Here is a 17,035-nt window from a genome sequence, read left to right on the forward strand (position 1 = left end):
GGAAAAAAAAAACGGATCAATAATAAAGTATACATTTATTCTCTCTTCGTGGTACTTTTTCTATCTTATAATAAATAGGTGGATAATCTTTCAACTACATGTGTCATGGAGGGCCGCTGTTGTGAGAGATGATGCGTGAAAATAGTATTCATGGTATCAAGTATTTTACGTACCAATGATGAATCAGTTTCCCACATCTCCATGATAAGGACCAACAGATTACGAGGATATAGGTTTGTCAACTTTGATATTGGCGGTCGAATATCGTGATCTTTGACGGCAACATACAAAGCATGCTCAGCTAAATCTACTCTCTTGTCAATAGTATTCGATGAGAAAAAGCAGTAATGCGGTCTTACTTTGATAAGGATATCCATACATGCCCCAAGTCAGTATTTCCCAAAAGATCAAGCCGCATGCATACACATCCACCTGTAGAAAGAAAAACAGAGTCAGTGGTCGGGTAATTCTATCTATATATGCTAGTAACTACTTTTTCAGAATAACTAGGATTAGAAGACCAAAATTCAGGTGCTAGGTACCTGATGATTAGATTCACTATAGTAGATATTAGTCATTCCCAAGCTAGTACCTTGCCAATTTGGTGTTCCACATTGTGTGTGCATTAATGTGTTTGCCTTGGGTCTAATACGAGCCAGACCAAAGTCATTGATTTTGGCTTTATCGTTCTTGGATATCTATAAACTGACCGCGTTGGTATCTATTGCAAAGGGGGTTTCTACCAATGCCTCTTACCAAAATATTCATTGATTTCAAGTCCTATCCCGCAGTTGCGTATTTCGTTAGTAAACGTGATTACAAGCATAACGCAGCACAACGCAGTATATTGACAACTCACTCGATGTATGATAGACGGTCTCCTTGTATGTAAATAAGATACACCCAACGCAATATCATACATGTGCATAATTTGCTGTGCAAAACTAGGCCTTGGATAGTTGCGAATCACATCGAATAAATCGCCTTTTGCACAGATTTCAGTTACTATGCACAGATGACTTGGATGAGTACAAACGCCTATAAACTTAATCACATTTTCATGTCGCAGCTGTCTATTTGTGTTGTTTGTGTGAATTATCAGCTCATCATATGGCTCTTTTTTGAACTGTACTTTAATACGTTGATTTCATGTTTCACTTCTGCCAAGTCGATTTCACTGAAATGCGTTAATCGCAGTTCTCCAATAGCCACGACTTCCTGTAAGAAAAAGCATTGTGAATACATGTCACCATATAGTGTGCTTTATGCAGTTTACCCCTTTGTAATAGCCTGCAGTAAAATGAGATAATGGTCCAGGCACGCCTTTATAAACCGCTCTTCTTACCTTCGTAGCAATCTTTAAAGCCTCCACTGCCAATTTTTTTACCATAGATCAAATCAGAAAAAGGGATGCACAAGTTGGACGCTGAATCATCATCCAGAAACAACTGCGAAAACTCTGTAGAGTTCAATAGTTTTCTCTCTGCTTGATGTTGTTGCAACAGAAATGAATTCATGTCTTGTTGTTGGTCTGACAGAGAGCCAAGACGAGGCGTTGATGGCGCTGGTATAGGTCTAGTATGGTCTCGCTATATACATATATATATATATCCCATCAGTACATGTTCATAAACACACTTGTCGAAATTCTCACCCAAAACAATAAATCACTGATGAGCTGTGATTTCTTGCCTTCAGTTGGAAGGTTTCTTTCTCTACAAATATCAATGATATCTGCCAACGACATTTCATTGAGTTGATCATATTCCAGGTACTGCAGAAAAAGTAAGAGCTGGAAACCTATTTAGCTGCCAATACCTCTACAAACCTCCAGGGAGTGATCAATATGCTTAGGTATTGTATGAAACAGCATTTTATTGTGGGTATTATTGCTTATTGTAAATGACAAAGGAGAAGTAAAGAATGAAAATTATGCTCTTTCCTTTTTTTCGGTGTGTGCGTGCTCACTTTAAGATTTGGTATACAGTTGTATCAGCAGGGCAGATTTATATGTACCTTACAAAAAGGGGGAAGCCGGATCTTCTGTCTCTGCGCTTTGTTGATGGGCTTGTCTTTCGGCTTACCAAATTAAGCCTTGAAAGTGTCCCTCTGTGGGGCAGGATATCGTGATTTGTAGAGAGTATCAATGCTTGAGCGCATTATCATACTACTCATTGCAGTTATTTACACATCTTGATTGGTAGTTCTGTACAAACCGACCATGGCATCTTGCATGGAAATCTTTTGACTAACAATACTTTTGTGTTTTTCTATTATCAACACCAACACAGTGGTAATCTATGGACTGAATTGCATTAAATCCCTAAATAAGTAATACATTGCCACTGAGACATCGTATCATTACCTTTTCAAACATGCCTGGAAAATAAGAAAATAGGGTCCACACTATAGAAAACAATACAGATGCACGAGGGATTCAATGTATATAAAGAACTGGTTTTCGCCAATAATTCACTTCTCATTATCATCTCTCAGATAACTTGTATTCTACAAACATATTTTCTTTTACACACTCTCTATTTTCATTTATAACATAAAATGATAGATTCTACTGAACTCAAAATGCCAGGTTACATGGTGTACTGTGTCATCATCTTCTGTCTTGGCTCCTTCAGTAACGGCTGGGTCATTGGCTCTGCTAATGTGCCTGGTGAAGTGACTCATGCCTGTGAAAATGGTGCTGCTCATGTGGCTAGCAAAGCTTTCCCTGATTGTCTTCCCATGAACAATGCTCTCTGGGGTTTCGCTGTTGCCTCCTTCTGTGTGGGTGGTTTAATTGGTGGTCTCTTTGGTGGTGCTATTCAAACTAAATTTGGTCGCAAGAAGACCATCATCTTTAACAACATTGGTTGGATCATTGGTGCCCTGTTGATCGGTGTTGCTGTCAATCCTGCCATGTTCATTATCGGCCGTATCTTCTGTGGTCTTTCTTGTGGTCTTGGTTCTCTCTCTACGCCTACCTACGTTGGTGAAGTCTCTACTATCAAGGCTCGTGGTACCATGGGCACCTGTAACCAGTTTGCTATTGTCATTGGTATCTTGCTTGCTTCTGTTATCGGCCTTCCCCTTGCGAGCGTGCCTCTCTGGAGAATTAACTATGCCATTGTTGCTATTCCTGCCATTGCTCAGTTTTTCTTGATGGCTAGCTGTGTCGAATCTCCTCGTTATCTTGTCTCTATCAACCGCATTGAAGAAGCCAGAGTAAACCTCCAAAGACTTCGTCCCAACTCCAACATTGATAAAGAATTCTACGGCATGGTTGAGGGTCAATTGGGTTCTGCAGCTGCAGAAGCCATTGTGGGCGATCATGTTTCTATGGATGACAAAAAGTCTTTTGATGATCAACTTGAAGATGGCGTTGTTACCCAAGATGAAGGTGCCCGCTCTCCCATGAATATGATACAAATCTTTACTGATCCTCTTATCCACCGTATTGCTCTCACTGTCATTGCTCTCCACGTTACTCAACAGTTGATTGGTATGAATGCTGTCATGTACTATTCCACCACCATCTTCAACATGGCTTTTGATGCTGAAATGTCCAAGTACATGGCTATTGTCACCACTGTTGTCAATTTTGCTTCCACTATCTTGTCTTTGATCTTGATTGATCGCATGGGTCGTCGTCCTTTGCTCATGATTGCTGAAGTTGGTGCCTGCATCTTTTCTGTTCTCTTGATCATTGGCTACGTCTACAATGTGGGTGCTCTCTTGATTGTCTCTGTCTTTGGCTATGTTATTGCCTTTGCCATTGGTGTTGGACCCATTCCTTGGATGATGACCTCTGAATTGACTCCTGTCTATGCTTCATCTGCTGTTGGTGCCATTGCTACTGCTGTCAACTGGGCCATGAACTTCTTGATTGGTCAGTGTTTCCCTCTCATCTTTGATGGTATCAAGGGCTATTCTTTTGCCATCTTTGCTGGTGTTGCTGCCCTTGCTCTGGTCTTTACTTATTTCAAGGTTCCTGAGACCAAGGGTCGCTCTCTCGAAGACATTGTTCGCGGCTTTGAAAAGACGACATAGATAGAACAGCAGCCTTCTATCATATTCCAGTACTCTTAATTTAAATACCCTCTACTTAGTTTCATGTAATTTTATCAATAAAGCGCTTTGAAAATCAACTTGCTGGTATTACTGCTGTATTTTTTGATGCTGGGCATAACGCCAAATATGTTGAATTCCCAATTGACGGATCCAGACCTTCTCTTTGTCATCAATGGCTGTAAAATTACCTTGCAGTAGCTCAGCCAGTGAAACCCTTAGCTAAAGTTTTGTAAATAGGCTCTACTTTTTCAAGCTTAAACAAAATCACTCGATATAGACATTTTGACTCAAAAACAGAAAAATTCTGCCATCATTCATTACGGGTGAAACGTCCAAAAAACATAATTTCCAAAACATAAACAAATGCTATATGTATTATAGAAGAAAATAGTGAAAAAGAAATAGGAAATGCATTAAATGAAGTGAATTGCGAGGAATGCTATATGTATATATAAAGATATAATTTGATTTATAGATCGGCCAAAAGAGCAGTTCCCATTTGCTTGAAGCTAAATGCAGTGCTGTTTATATCCTTGTTTGGCTTGATAAAGAGAGGATTCTTGGAGAATGAGAGTCGAATACCACCTTTGACGGAATTGGACAAGACATGGCCTTGATGTTGGCTCATGGCCTGAGTAGCATATACCACATCTTCGAATTCTACAAAGCACATGGGGCCCTGAGGCTTTTGACGGAAGCACATGCGCTTATATCCCTCGCAAGTAGAGAACAAAGAGCGCAATTCATCTTCGCTTGTAGCAGGTGGCAAATTACCAACGTAAAGCGTGTTGCATGGTGGATTTTGATCGGCCGGACTGTTTGCGGAACGGAAGTAACCAGCAGAAATGCTAGCAGATCTTGCGATGTTGGGTGAGGAAGGCTGTAAAGAGCTCTTTCTGTTGACACTAAGTAGATCTTCTCCAAAAAAGGCGTTATTGTTCATGGAAAATGCAAATTCATGGTGGGGGACGGGTGTTGATTTTGACAGGTAGTCGAATGGATCAGTGTCAAGCTCATTTGAGTTGAATGACTTGGAAAACAAGTTGAACTGGGCCATGTCATTTGTGCTGTTGTTAATCGTGCTGTTACGACTACGGCTCGTTGTTGCTGTAGCAGGGATGCCGTTTCGGCCATCAAATGATTGGGAACGGAGACCAAACAGAGAATCACTAAATGAAGGTGTGCTGGATGTTGTTGTCATGAGTGTTTCGTTTAAAAAAGGGTCATTCTTGTAGTCTCCTGGAGACAGCAAATCACTTGGAAGAGGAGAGAATGATTCATAGCCAGCACCGGCAGTAGCAGAGGGTTGTGATGTTGGAAACAGATCGTTGTGCTGGGCTTGAGGTTGGCTAAGTCTTCGGGACATGATTGACATTGGAGAACTGGAAGCTGGTTCGGGTAGCAAAACGGCAGAAAGCATCAAGCTGTTACTATTGATAGCTGAGGCAGCGGCACCGGTGGATGGTACGATGGAATTGCGATTGATGTGCAAGTTCTTTTTTGCCATTTCCGCTTTCAAAATACATCCCTTTTCAACATCTACCCGTTTACCATTCATTTCCATAGCAGCCTCCTTGGCTTCTTGTCGAGTACTGAATCTTGCAAAACCAATCTGGGAGACGAATGTTAGTCTACGAGTCTACATACCAAGAAGAATAGAGTACATTGTGCTTACCATTTGTTTCTTGCTTAGATTGTTCAGAATGTTGTAAAAGTCTTGATCGTCTTGCTGATCTCTGCAATGCCATTTCAAAGAAGCAGCTTCAAATCCCTTTGCAAATATAAACATATTTTGGAACTCTCTTTCTTGCATGTCATCAGGAAAGCCGACTACAAACACTGTTGTAACATCTTCTTGCTTGTGTTGTTGTTGAGAAGAGAGTGGAGGCGATGATGGCAAGGAGCTGACTGGAGAATTCGAGGTGCTGTTTGTGTTACTGATTGTCATTGCTGGAGTAGGCGTCAACGGATGAACATCAATGTATGAGATGGTTGGACTTAAACGTGTTGTTGTATCGCTTGCCATTTTTATTTAGAATGTTGAGAGAAAAAAAAAAAAAAAAAAAAAAAAAAAAAAGATAGAGAGAATGGTTAAAATATGTAGAATTTATACATGAAATGTGATGTTTGATGTGCGGGAATGTGTATGATCTCAAAATTGAAATTTCTCTTTTTCCATAAACATATTTAAAGGGCAGAAATCTTACAATCCGTTATGAAAACGAAATATGTTGTCAATTTGCATAAAAACAAGCAGAAAAGAAACACCACTGCATACAAAAAAAGCATCGAGAGCCCATGTTGATCAAAAATACCCTTCTGTTACATATCAGATCGACTTTATAACATCCTTTTAGGTTTTTGACATGTACATGGAAAAAAGTTAAATTTCTAAAACAGTGCTTCAAATACATACACCGCTTTATCAGAAGAAATCTTCAGGATGAAGATTCAGTTTGATGACGTTCTTTACCGGCAATGCCCACTCTATCTTGTTTCTTGGAAGTGGTTTTTCCCGATCCCTTGTGTTTATGTGGATCCTATAGAGAGAGAGAGAGAGAGAGAGAGAGAGAGAATAAATAACACTATAGCATATATATTTGGATATGTATATATTTTACCTTTCGGCTCATGACAATCTTGTTTCTGACGCCTTTACCACCTTCCCAGAAGGCTTGCTTTTGTGGTGCTTTTTCGAATTCATGTCCACACACACAAGGCTTCCCGCTCACAATGGTCTGCTCTCTAGAACATAAACCACACACATGCCTTTTAGCATAGTCGTAGCTATGGTCTTCATGTCCATCATGGCAAATGTCGCAAGGGTACAATTTGCTGCAGCAGGAGAATCTGAACCATCGCTTTGATTTGCGATAGTGCGAGCATGTACCTTGATCAGGCAAAGGTTCTCCAATGGTCAATGGATCTTCTCTGGACTTCTTCTTCTTCTTGAGCTTCATGACTTGCTCTTCGTTGGCTATCAGCCTTTCACCTCCCTCACTTCCAATCTTGACAAATTTGTAATCACCTAGGCCACATGTCATTTTCGTATGACAAGAAAAGCAGTTCAAGGTACGAGGTGGATCATGGGGAGACAACCGAACTGTAGATGCCATATCAGCCATACAAGATCCGCAAGTACCAATATAAGCCGATGGTAGGATATCATAGGGTGTGCATCCAGCTAGTTGCAAGAGACCCACTGATAATGCGCCCTGATGTACAAGTTCTATGATAACCCCATTATTAATTATCATTTGAAATGGATGCAATAATGTGCCTACCTCCAAGAAATTTGATACCCAATACGGATGAGCATGTAGGGCAAGACATCCATCGTTCCGTTTTAGGCGGTTGCTTTGATGAGGATGAGGCTGCTTGCTTGTCTTCTTGTTCGGGCTTGATGTTTTCCACTTCAACTGTGTCTTTACACCTAGCGCATTTCACCATGATATGGAGCAGAGCACAACGAAACAGTGAAATATTTTCCAACTTGGGATCCACAAGCCTGATCTCTGTGCCTCTGCGAACGACAGGCTGACTGAGGCCTACCAATGTCTTTTCGCCTCCTTCTTGCTGCTGATGCGCCTCCTTCAAATGACGGTGATAGTCATCCTCGCCCTCGGCTAGTTCCACCTCCACCTCCTCTTCATCTGCTTGTTCAATCACCAGACTGGGATCATTGACAATAATCACCTTGTTCTTTTTTATATCACTAGCTTCATCAAACAAGGAGGCCTTCTTTTTGGTATCGGATGGCTTTGTCTGCTGAGGCGTAAATTCAGGCGCTGTAACGGATAATCCAAGTTGCTGCTGTGCTGCTTTGAGAGGTGGTTTCAGATCCTTTTGTTGGGCTGCTGCGATGCTGTCTGCTTCCACTTGCTCCTCTGTCTTTTGCGTTGGTGGCGTGCTTAATAAGAGTTCTATATTGCGATTGAGCCAATTCAAATTTTCAAATAAAGTGTAATCTCCCTTGGCAACATGCTCTTCGAATCCTTGCGTAATCCAAGTAGCTCTTGTTCTGTCCAGCTTCTTATTGTCGATTTCAATGGAGCATGATTCAAGGGGATATAGTGCAGGCACGTGGTATTTTATATGCAATTCTTTTCCTCCAATAAGTTGTTCGTGTGTGAAATCAGTGTCATTGATAATCATCGTAAGCGTTGCAATAGTTTCTTTGCTTGTGGTTCTGCAAGTCTGCCAGGTTAATCATGGTGCACCTCTACTTTCCACCTCATAATGACATACCTCACCGTTCTAAAAGTATCGCAAAAACGAGTCTGAAGCTGTCTATATTCATGCTTTCGCCTCTTGTCAGCTTGAGACAGCTCTTTGGCGCTATATTGTTTCTTGGAAACCGTATCCAAAACAGGCACATTTACTGGCTCGAGTCTCTCCACCTGTAAAGGCTTATTGTTGGGAATAGGCTTCGAGGAGGATGCTGTAGCTGGGGATGATGAGGAAGCACTAGCTTCATATTGTCTAGGAGGCAGTCTGATATTTGCGTTGCTGATTGGTTCAGCAGTAGCATCAATATAGTGTTTAACTGGTTGCTGCTGCTGCGGGGATACTGCGGTTACTGCGGTGGATGCTAGTTCCTTATTGTGCGCAATGAATCTCACTGTAGGTGCAGGCGCTTGCTGTAATAAGCTCTCCATATTGCGATCAAGCCAATTCATTTGTCTGACAAGCGTTTGATGTGCTGTGGATGATTCCACTCGAGCAATATATCCCTTCTCCAAATTACTAGATGATACTTGCATGTCAATCACAGCGCATGTGGACACAACCCGTATAATGGCTTACATGGCAAATCCCTTAGGAATGTCAGAGTTCAGTACTTGAACCTTGCATGAGACTTTGGGGTAGTCTCGTGGAATCGTTAACTGCAATTGAAGTGCGTCTATTTCGTACGGGAAATCTGGATCTGAGGGCTTGATGGCAAGTCGAACAATGGTCCCGTCCTTGTTCTCGCTACATTAGATTCAGGATGAGTGTCTATTTCTCAGGAGACGGTGGCTGCCACAGTAAAAATTTACCTGACAAGTCTGAAGGAGGCCTTGTAGCGAGTTTCTAATTGAATCATTTCAAGCTTTCGTTTATCTTGATCATTGGTAGTCTATGACAGGAACCATCAGCAGAGATTCATAGAACACAATGCTGTACTTCTTACCAGCGCTGCTTGAGGCTTGACTACTGTTCTCTGTGTTTTATCAACCATATCCAAGTAGTTAAGAAAAGATGAAAGAAAAAGGTAAACCATCTTCATGAGCCAAATGAACCCGGATATCAATGGCCCGTGACTCTTGTCGGCGTGTAGCATGATTGCAATCCTGCTCTCTCGCATCTTCCCATTTCTTACACACACGATTCCATTTTCCATTTTCTTTTTCTCTTTATTCATTTTAAGTTTTCTATGAATACCATCAAGCCTGACCAAATCATAGAGCTGGAGCCCTCTCTTATCAAAGTGAGTATCCACGTATTGCATTGTCCATCGGAAATAATAACATGTAGCACAGGTGCCTTACGAGCAACTTCGTAAATCCTTCCGATATCAGCATAAATACATTGAAAAAGAACTGACATCTCTGCATGATAAGATTGAGCGCTGTATACAAGACACCTCTTTATCACCCGAGAAAACAAGTGCAGTCATTGATGATCTGTTGAAGCAAGTAGACAAGTTGACTCGCAAGGTAAGATAGCCAAGCAAATCTCGCATTGCAGACGGAAGACTAAAGCGCATATGTCACGCCAAGTTGCAAAAAGCAAAAAGCGAGGAATTGGCTCACGCTACACGCATTGAAAAGAGGATCCAAAACCTGAGGCAGATTGAGAACGTTACCTCTCCCAGAGCACCTGAATTTACAGCATGGAACAAGACGAGATTAGACAGAGTCATTGTAGATTATTTGCTTCGCGAAGGCATGACAAAATCAGCTAAAAGAGTAGCAGAAGAGGGTGGCATCGAGGTGAGTATGCTTGGATATCTGTAGCGGTGTAAAGGCGTTTTAGTGACATTTATTTTTATGGCAAAGGACATGGTCGACATTCATCTTTTTGCTCAATCAGAGAAAATCGAGCAGGCATTAAGAAACCACAGTTGCAAGGAATGCTTATCTTGGTGCAGCGAAAATAAGTCCAGCTTGAGAAAGATGAAGAGTACATTGGAGTTCAACTTGAGACTGCAGGAGCACATTGAACTAGCAAGATCATCGAGAGGATTGGACGCTATTGCCTATGCAAACAAGTATTTGGCGCCTTGGAAGACGACCGAGGAGAGGCGCATTGGACAGGCAATGGGTTTACTGGCATACAAAAGTGATACTCAATGTCAGCCCTACAAGGACATGTATGATCCAAGTCGCTGGCAAGAACTGATTGAGCAATTCAGATCAGACTTTTACGCTCTATGTTCACTGACCTCTCATCCTCTGTTATCCATCACTTTGCAAGCCGGTCTATCAGCACTGAAAACACCACAATGCTACGAGCATGAAAATCAAAACGTCAATTGTCCCATTTGTGATAACCAAACACTAGGCAGCTTAGCAGAGAAGCTACCGTTGAGCCACCATGTAAATTCTACCATTGTGTGTCGCATCAGTGGCAAGATTATGAATGAAGACAATCCTCCCATGTTGCTGCCTAATGGAAGAGTGTATAGCTTCAATGTAAGTAACATTTGTTCGAGAACATGGCACCAATTAACGTTTTTTTTTTAGGCTTTGCAGGACATGGCGGCAAAAATGGATGGCAAAATTACTTGTCCCAGAACGGGAGATGTGTACACAATGGATGCTCTCAAAAAAGTGTTTATTTCGTAAATATTTGTTGCTGTACATTTCCATAAACATTTACCCGCCTTCTTTCCATATTTTTTCAGTCTGGCTGATATTTTCTTTTTTCTTTCTTTTCTTCTTGTACATTTTAAAGAACAATAACAGCAACACCAAAGAAACATGCCACCTATCGTACTGAAAATAGAAGGAAACGAATCCTTCTTACCACTCTCCAACCTTGATCAAGACGAATTATCAAAAACATGGCGAGTGTGTACCAAAGTCAAAGATTCCCTCGAAAATGGTTCTAGGCTCGAGAATTTGTCATGGAGACTATGGTTTATACAAAACGTTCTTGTTAGCAATGACGTCAAATCCAACCATAAGTACCAGAAATGGTCTAAAAGGACCACACAACAGATGGAAACAGAGGAAGAGCTTGAACCAACAAAGCCGTTAAAGCAGCAGCAGCAGCAGCAACTCAGTGTCAATGAAACACCAGAGTCAGTTTTAGACTACAGTCTGGACGAAATCAAGCCTGTTGCAACTGAAAATTTCATATTGAATCAATTTACCTCTGACCAAGAGGGTGATTTGATGATTGAATTGAAGGATATTTTCCCTTTTGGCATGCAGGACTTTATTGATACCAATGCTCCAGCAGCATCTACGACTACATCGACAACAGCCAACGAGAAGCAAGCAACAGACATTGCTATGAGTGCATCACCATGGTTACCGAATAACCAAATGTACCCTCCCAACCAAGTCAATGCCAATCATTACCCTACTACCACTGCCAACTCCATGCCGTATGCCTCAGCACCTAGCGTACCACAATCACTGTCCAACAACTATGCAAATTCAACTTTATTCATGGACCCCATTTCTGGGATTCACTCCTTGTTTGCAGATCATCTAGAGATTCCCTCACTCACCATGCCTACCGGTGTGAGCCCAGGCATGCCAAATTATCAACAAATGCAATCACAACCACCATCACAACAGCCGTATCAACAACAAGCGCAGCAAGATTTAGTCGTTGATTTCAATAATGCGGCGTATGTTGCTGCCGCTGCCGCTGCAACTGCTGCTGCATTAACGACACTACCGAATGCCACACTCCACAACAAACTACTCGCCACATTACCGCCACAGACACTGGCTTCTGCAGAGAGGTTACTCTCTCCTGCAAAGAGACGTCCATCCGCAATGGCATCGCCAGCACCGTCGCAACAACATCAACAACAAAAGCCATACACTTCTTCGCCTTTAAGCTTTATACCAAACAATAGCAATAAATTTGTGAACCCACCAAGTACAGCCGCATCAAACGCAGTGAATAGCAACCCGCAACATTACTATAATACGTTTCAGTTGAATCCCTGCAACAGCGCTCTATCATCCACACCAGCATCAGTGTCTGCTAAAAAGAAATACCACGCCTCCACACCGACATCTACCACATCTAACCCATCTTCCTCGCTCTCTTCTTCTGTTACTACGGACGAAAAGCCTCCCGTCTGCAGCAATTGTGATGCCACCTCGACACCTCTTTGGAGACGATCTGCTGATGATAAAATTCTTTGCAATGCTTGTGGATTATAGTAAGTATTCTTTTTTCTCCCTGCTTTTGGACATATATGCTGATTTTCCGCGATACAGTCTCAAATTACACAACGCACCTAGGCCGAAGCATTTAAAGCCGACTACAGGAACAAGGAAGCACGAATCCAATGATCCAATGGAAGATGTCACTACGGATGAGCAGAAAGACGATACCGAAAAGCAAATGCAACAGCAACAACTGCAGAGTACGGATTCACAAACTGTGTGTTCCAATTGCGGAACTGTCAAAACGCCACTATGGCGACGGGACATAGAAGGAGCCCCTTTATGTAACGCTTGCGGTTTATAGTAAGTGTGGCATCTCAAAATGGTGGAGACTCCAAATTAACATGCGAAAAATAGTTTGAAATTGCACAATGAAAAACGACCGCTTTCAATGAAGACAGATGTGATTAAAAAACGACAACGAACAGAGGCACTCATTGCCTCCACTATTTCGGACGATCAGCTGAAGAAACCTCGCTATTATGACCAACAATCGCTGTATTCATCGGAACATGGATCTACGTTAGGATACAGAAATGCAGCTTCCTCACTACCAGGTACTGGTATCTTGATGATGACTACAAATAATAATAGCAGCAGCAGCAGCAGTATTAGTAGTAATGGAAGCCATGCTGGTCAAAAGTCCTCTTGATTTCTGAATAAAACGACATCCTTGAAGGTCAATATCCAGTAGAAAGGATAAACTTTTGTAAATATATATGGCGAACAAACATGCTGATTAATGTTTAAATTTCCTCTGAAAGCGTGAGAAATGACATTTTGGTGAATTTGACACTTGAACAAGCTTTCCTGTCGACATGAAAATTCAATTGAATACATGTGAAGCCGCTTGTTGCTTGTTGCTTGGGATTGACTGGAGAATTTCTTTGCCATTAACGGTTTTGACAGGTGTTTTATTTAGTATTATTCACACTTTGGTAGCACAAGTGCATTTAAATGATGATTGTGATTAGAAATCGTAAAACAGCTGAGAGGAAACATTCAGCCTGAATTTCATTTGACTTAAAAAGGGCCCCTTTCTACAGCTTTTTTTGCTTGTTTTTTAATTAATTATACGTAAAGAAGCCATGTCCATCACTCAATCAGTAGACGAAATTTCACCCTTCGATCTTGCATCAAATACCTCATTTTTGGGCAAATCGCATAGAGATACTTTCATCTTCACAGGTGTTGCAAGCGACGTAAGTGGAACCGGCTTTAGTATTGCCCTGATGGACTAAAAAGATACATGAAATAGAAATGGTCTATTGGTGATGTACCTAATGTAAGTGATATCACTGTGGCAACACCAAAGAGCTTTGAACTAAGCATCTCATTGTATCCAGGGCGGCTATGTTATGGCAATCATCATGGACAGTGTTATTAGACACTTTGCTGAAAAGTATCAAACCGATCCAGTAGCTTTAAACTGCTTCTTCTTTAACAAGACTATTCCTGGACACTTGATTGTAGAGATTGACGAGCTGAAAATGAGCAGAAAAGGATATTGTGTCATTCGTGCCATCTTGAAGCAAAGAAAGGATTTACAGCCTTTAACAAGCTTGGAGAGTTACGATCCTTCACAATGGCAAGACAAGGTACAAGGTATCTTCACTATGGGCAACATGGACAATGAAAAGGGCCCTACCCACTTTCACAAGAACCCTCAACCACCCTCTGATGAGCATTTAGAGCCTTACAACTATGTCTTTATGGGCGAATTCCTCAACACAACATTCGATATGCGTACCTTTCCCAAATCAGACACTGAAGCAGGAAAGCCAGAGGTCTCACAGACCATGGGATTTAAGGATGGAAGACATATTGATTTCAAGAGTATTCCTTATTGGTGTGATATGTTTATCACTCCCCCTACATTGCTTGGTCCTGCTGTCTTGGATGGTCCTGTTTGGTGTCCTACCATGCAGCTTGAAGTGCAATTCAAGAGAAAACCCACTGGAAAGACCATCAGAGGTCATTATATCGCTCCTCACATCATCAATGGTAGATTTGATATCTCGGGCGAGATCTGGAACGAGGAAGGAGAGATTTTAGCTATTACAAGGTAAGGCGCATTGGAAGAATCGGGTTTAAGCATCAAATCGCTGACAAAAGCCTATAGACATCAATGCTTGATTGTGCCCTGGAGTCGCAACTCAAAGGATGAGGGTAAAGCTAATGAAAGGATGAAGGTCATGATGCAAAAATCAAAAATGTAAAAAGAATTATACATACCTTTTGCAATAATAAATTGAGATATGATGTACTGCTATACTGTCAGCTGCAAAAAATGTTTAGAATCATGAAGCGCGCTTTCTGAAAGTATTGCTGCTGCTTTACTTTTAGCTATAGCCTTCTCCGGATAAGCGCACCTTACGTAATTTGGGGCTTGGTACTAAAATCAAACAGTATAAATAGGTGCCCAACTCGCTTTCATTTCATCAAATCACTTTTTTAATCAAAAATGAACATTGGCGTAATTGTTGGAAGCACTCGCCCATCTAGAATTGGACATCAACTTACAAAATGGTTGCTCAGTACCATCTCGGTCAAACATTCATTAGACCTGGAGATTATTGATTTAAGAGAGTGGGATCTCCCTCTATTCAATGAACCTGAAATTCCAGCAAAAGGAGAGCAATATTATAGCAGCGACAAGACGAGGCAATGGAGCAAGAAGATTGCTTCAAAAGATGGGTTTATCTTTGTTACACCACAGTACAATTGGGGCTATCCTGCTTCCTTGAAGAATGCTGTGGACTATCTTTACAATGAATGGACCAGTAAACCAGCAATCATTGTCAGTTATGCAAATCGAGGTGGAGGAAAAGCTGCGGTACAATTTAGACAGGTTTTAGACGGCCTCAAAATGAAAACTGTGCAGACGATGCCTGCCATTTGTCTCACGAAAGACATGTACACAGAAAACGGCACATTGAAAGAGATTGAAGCTTACAGCGACTTTGCTACTACGTATAAAGATATCATCAATAAGGCTATTGAAGAGCTACTGTTAGAGTTATCGCCAAAGAAACAAATTAAACTAAGGCTATAGGTCTGCGATATTAAACAAAGGCTGGACTTGACGTTGGTAGTACCATGGCATAGCTGTCATATTTGAATATGTTGTTGTTGACTTGGTTTTGTTTAAATAAAGATAGCATCATTTATTATAACCATCATGAGTGTGATTGAATACATTGTAATCAAGAGTGATTCATTCACACAATGTGCGAGATCAAGGTGAATCTTTACTTTAGTGTGTTCATGTGATTGTTGATGTACATTTGAGCGTTTTATTAATAGATTCAAATCGTATGAATTTGAATGAATAGTGTTTGGTAAATTTCGGCTTTCAATGAGGTTGTTTTTAGGTAGCTATTTCATTTCATGCGTCACCACTGTCAAATAACTATAATAGTAGATACCATCGGAATTTACACTGTTTTTAATCCTCATTCAATCTTGGAATAACAGTAAATATGTTCAATTCTAATTGTATGTCCTCGGTTTATATTTCGTATTGAAGTACTATAATATCTATATAGCTTTCCCATCTGATAACTTTAAAAGACATTCCTCACATTAAACTGTTGTGCAAAAGATTGTATATTATATAAAGCCTACACTTTATCTTACTTCTATATAAACAAGGCTTTAAACTGTATTTACTTATTACAAAGACAAAATTTTACTATATGACAAATCAATAGGAAATCAACTAGTTGTAACCCTTCGTTACTTCAAACTCTTAGCCAATCAAATTTCTTGAAAACTCCGCTGACCTGAAAAAAAAATTGCGAGGGTTTCCCCCTGTTTGGATGTGAGGCAAAATTTTAAGCGCCGCTATAATAGCATTATAGCCGCTGCTATCATCAAACTTCCCTCAGGTGCTAGAGCATGCCTTACTTACACCACCTAGCTTTAGATTCTGGCGCTGAGACTCTCAATCATCACTAAAGTAAGTAGCGATAACCAAGTGGAGGCGGCCTATCTACCTCCTAGCCTCGGATAAAGTCTTGTTGAGCTTCAGGGATAGGCACATCCACACAACGTAAAAAAAGGTATGCTTCAAAAGAAACATATAATAAGAGAAAGAAAGAAAAAGAAGAAAAGAATATAATACTATACGAGTATAGTAAGCAAAAAAGAAACACTCACACAAAGTGGTTTAAAAAAAAAAGCATATCATGAATATAACATCTAAGATATTATACTGAATGCATTGTAAAAATGTTCATACTATATTCTGGTTACAACAACAAGAATATATACATAAATAACGTGCATGATAAAAGTCTGATGTAAAGCAACACAAGTACGCACAATCGCAGGAGCAACAGCGGTATATATGAGTGGTGTGCAATATAATACAACATGATGACTAATGTTGTCTCATGTGAAGCCACAGAGGCAACACAGACAACAACCCACGGCAATATAACAAAGTATTACAACCGCAATACAAGTATGTAGTAGCAGTGAGTCATGCTTGTTGTTGTTCGTACATACGAAACAACGACATTGCACGTATTTGTTGAGATGAACATATCACAGTCAACGAAAGA

At 40.7% G+C, this 17,035-nt stretch overlaps 8 protein-coding genes across 8 annotated transcripts; 5 read left to right on the plus strand and 3 right to left on the minus strand.

Annotated features, from left to right (window-relative positions):
* Positions 1–65: 65 nt before the first annotated feature.
* On the minus strand, positions 66–1,873 carry CAT2_1 (Carnitine O-acetyltransferase mitochondrial; the record flags this gene model as incomplete). The annotated part of the gene is made up of 12 exons (XM_064823780.1): positions 66–116; positions 174–307; positions 360–432; positions 494–534; positions 593–698; positions 757–780; positions 860–1,073; positions 1,133–1,218; positions 1,277–1,290; positions 1,346–1,589; positions 1,655–1,774; positions 1,829–1,873. The coding sequence occupies 12 exons, from the start codon at positions 1,871–1,873 to the stop codon at positions 66–68; spliced, it is 1,152 nt and encodes a 383-aa protein (XP_064688605.1).
* Positions 1,874–2,559: 686 nt separating this feature from the next.
* Positions 2,560–4,047, plus strand: CRC1 (carnitine transporter; the record flags this gene model as incomplete). Its single annotated transcript, XM_064823781.1, has 1 exon — positions 2,560–4,047. The coding sequence occupies one exon, from the start codon at positions 2,560–2,562 to the stop codon at positions 4,045–4,047; it is 1,488 nt and encodes a 495-aa protein (XP_064688606.1).
* A 490-nt stretch (positions 4,048–4,537) lies between these two features.
* ATC70_004480 (uncharacterized protein) lies at positions 4,538–6,094 on the minus strand (the record flags this gene model as incomplete). Its single annotated transcript, XM_064823782.1, has 2 exons — positions 4,538–5,680; positions 5,744–6,094. 2 exons carry the CDS (start codon positions 6,092–6,094, stop codon positions 4,538–4,540), a joined length of 1,494 nt encoding a protein of 497 aa, XP_064688607.1.
* Positions 6,095–6,506: 412 nt separating this feature from the next.
* ATC70_004481 (uncharacterized protein) lies at positions 6,507–9,289 on the minus strand (the record flags this gene model as incomplete). The annotated part of the gene is made up of 7 exons (XM_064823783.1): positions 6,507–6,608; positions 6,690–7,297; positions 7,353–8,257; positions 8,317–8,814; positions 8,875–9,042; positions 9,108–9,187; positions 9,242–9,289. The coding sequence occupies 7 exons, from the start codon at positions 9,287–9,289 to the stop codon at positions 6,507–6,509; spliced, it is 2,409 nt and encodes an 802-aa protein (XP_064688608.1).
* Positions 9,290–9,484: 195 nt separating this feature from the next.
* Positions 9,485–10,898, plus strand: ATC70_004482 (uncharacterized protein; the record flags this gene model as incomplete). The annotated part of the gene is made up of 5 exons (XM_064823784.1): positions 9,485–9,538; positions 9,591–9,767; positions 9,831–10,043; positions 10,110–10,745; positions 10,797–10,898. 5 exons carry the CDS (start codon positions 9,485–9,487, stop codon positions 10,896–10,898), a joined length of 1,182 nt encoding a protein of 393 aa, XP_064688609.1.
* Positions 10,899–11,033: 135 nt separating this feature from the next.
* Positions 11,034–13,119, plus strand: ATC70_004483 (uncharacterized protein; the record flags this gene model as incomplete). The annotated part of the gene is made up of 3 exons (XM_064823785.1): positions 11,034–12,460; positions 12,519–12,770; positions 12,825–13,119. 3 exons carry the CDS (start codon positions 11,034–11,036, stop codon positions 13,117–13,119), a joined length of 1,974 nt encoding a protein of 657 aa, XP_064688610.1.
* Positions 13,120–13,555: 436 nt separating this feature from the next.
* ATC70_004484 (uncharacterized protein) lies at positions 13,556–14,686 on the plus strand (the record flags this gene model as incomplete). Its single annotated transcript, XM_064823786.1, has 4 exons — positions 13,556–13,669; positions 13,726–13,752; positions 13,814–14,532; positions 14,590–14,686. 4 exons carry the CDS (start codon positions 13,556–13,558, stop codon positions 14,684–14,686), a joined length of 957 nt encoding a protein of 318 aa, XP_064688611.1.
* Positions 14,687–14,931: 245 nt separating this feature from the next.
* On the plus strand, positions 14,932–15,522 carry KIP2_1 (Kinesin-like protein kip2; the record flags this gene model as incomplete). The annotated part of the gene is made up of 1 exon (XM_064823787.1): positions 14,932–15,522. The coding sequence occupies one exon, from the start codon at positions 14,932–14,934 to the stop codon at positions 15,520–15,522; it is 591 nt and encodes a 196-aa protein (XP_064688612.1).
* Positions 15,523–17,035: the final 1,513 nt, after the last annotated feature.

This window comes from Mucor velutinosus (assembly GCF_035048745.1).
Source record: "Mucor velutinosus strain NIH1002 chromosome Unknown tig00001540, whole genome shotgun sequence".
Lineage (NCBI taxonomy): Eukaryota > Fungi > Mucoromycota > Mucoromycetes > Mucorales > Mucoraceae > Mucor > Mucor velutinosus.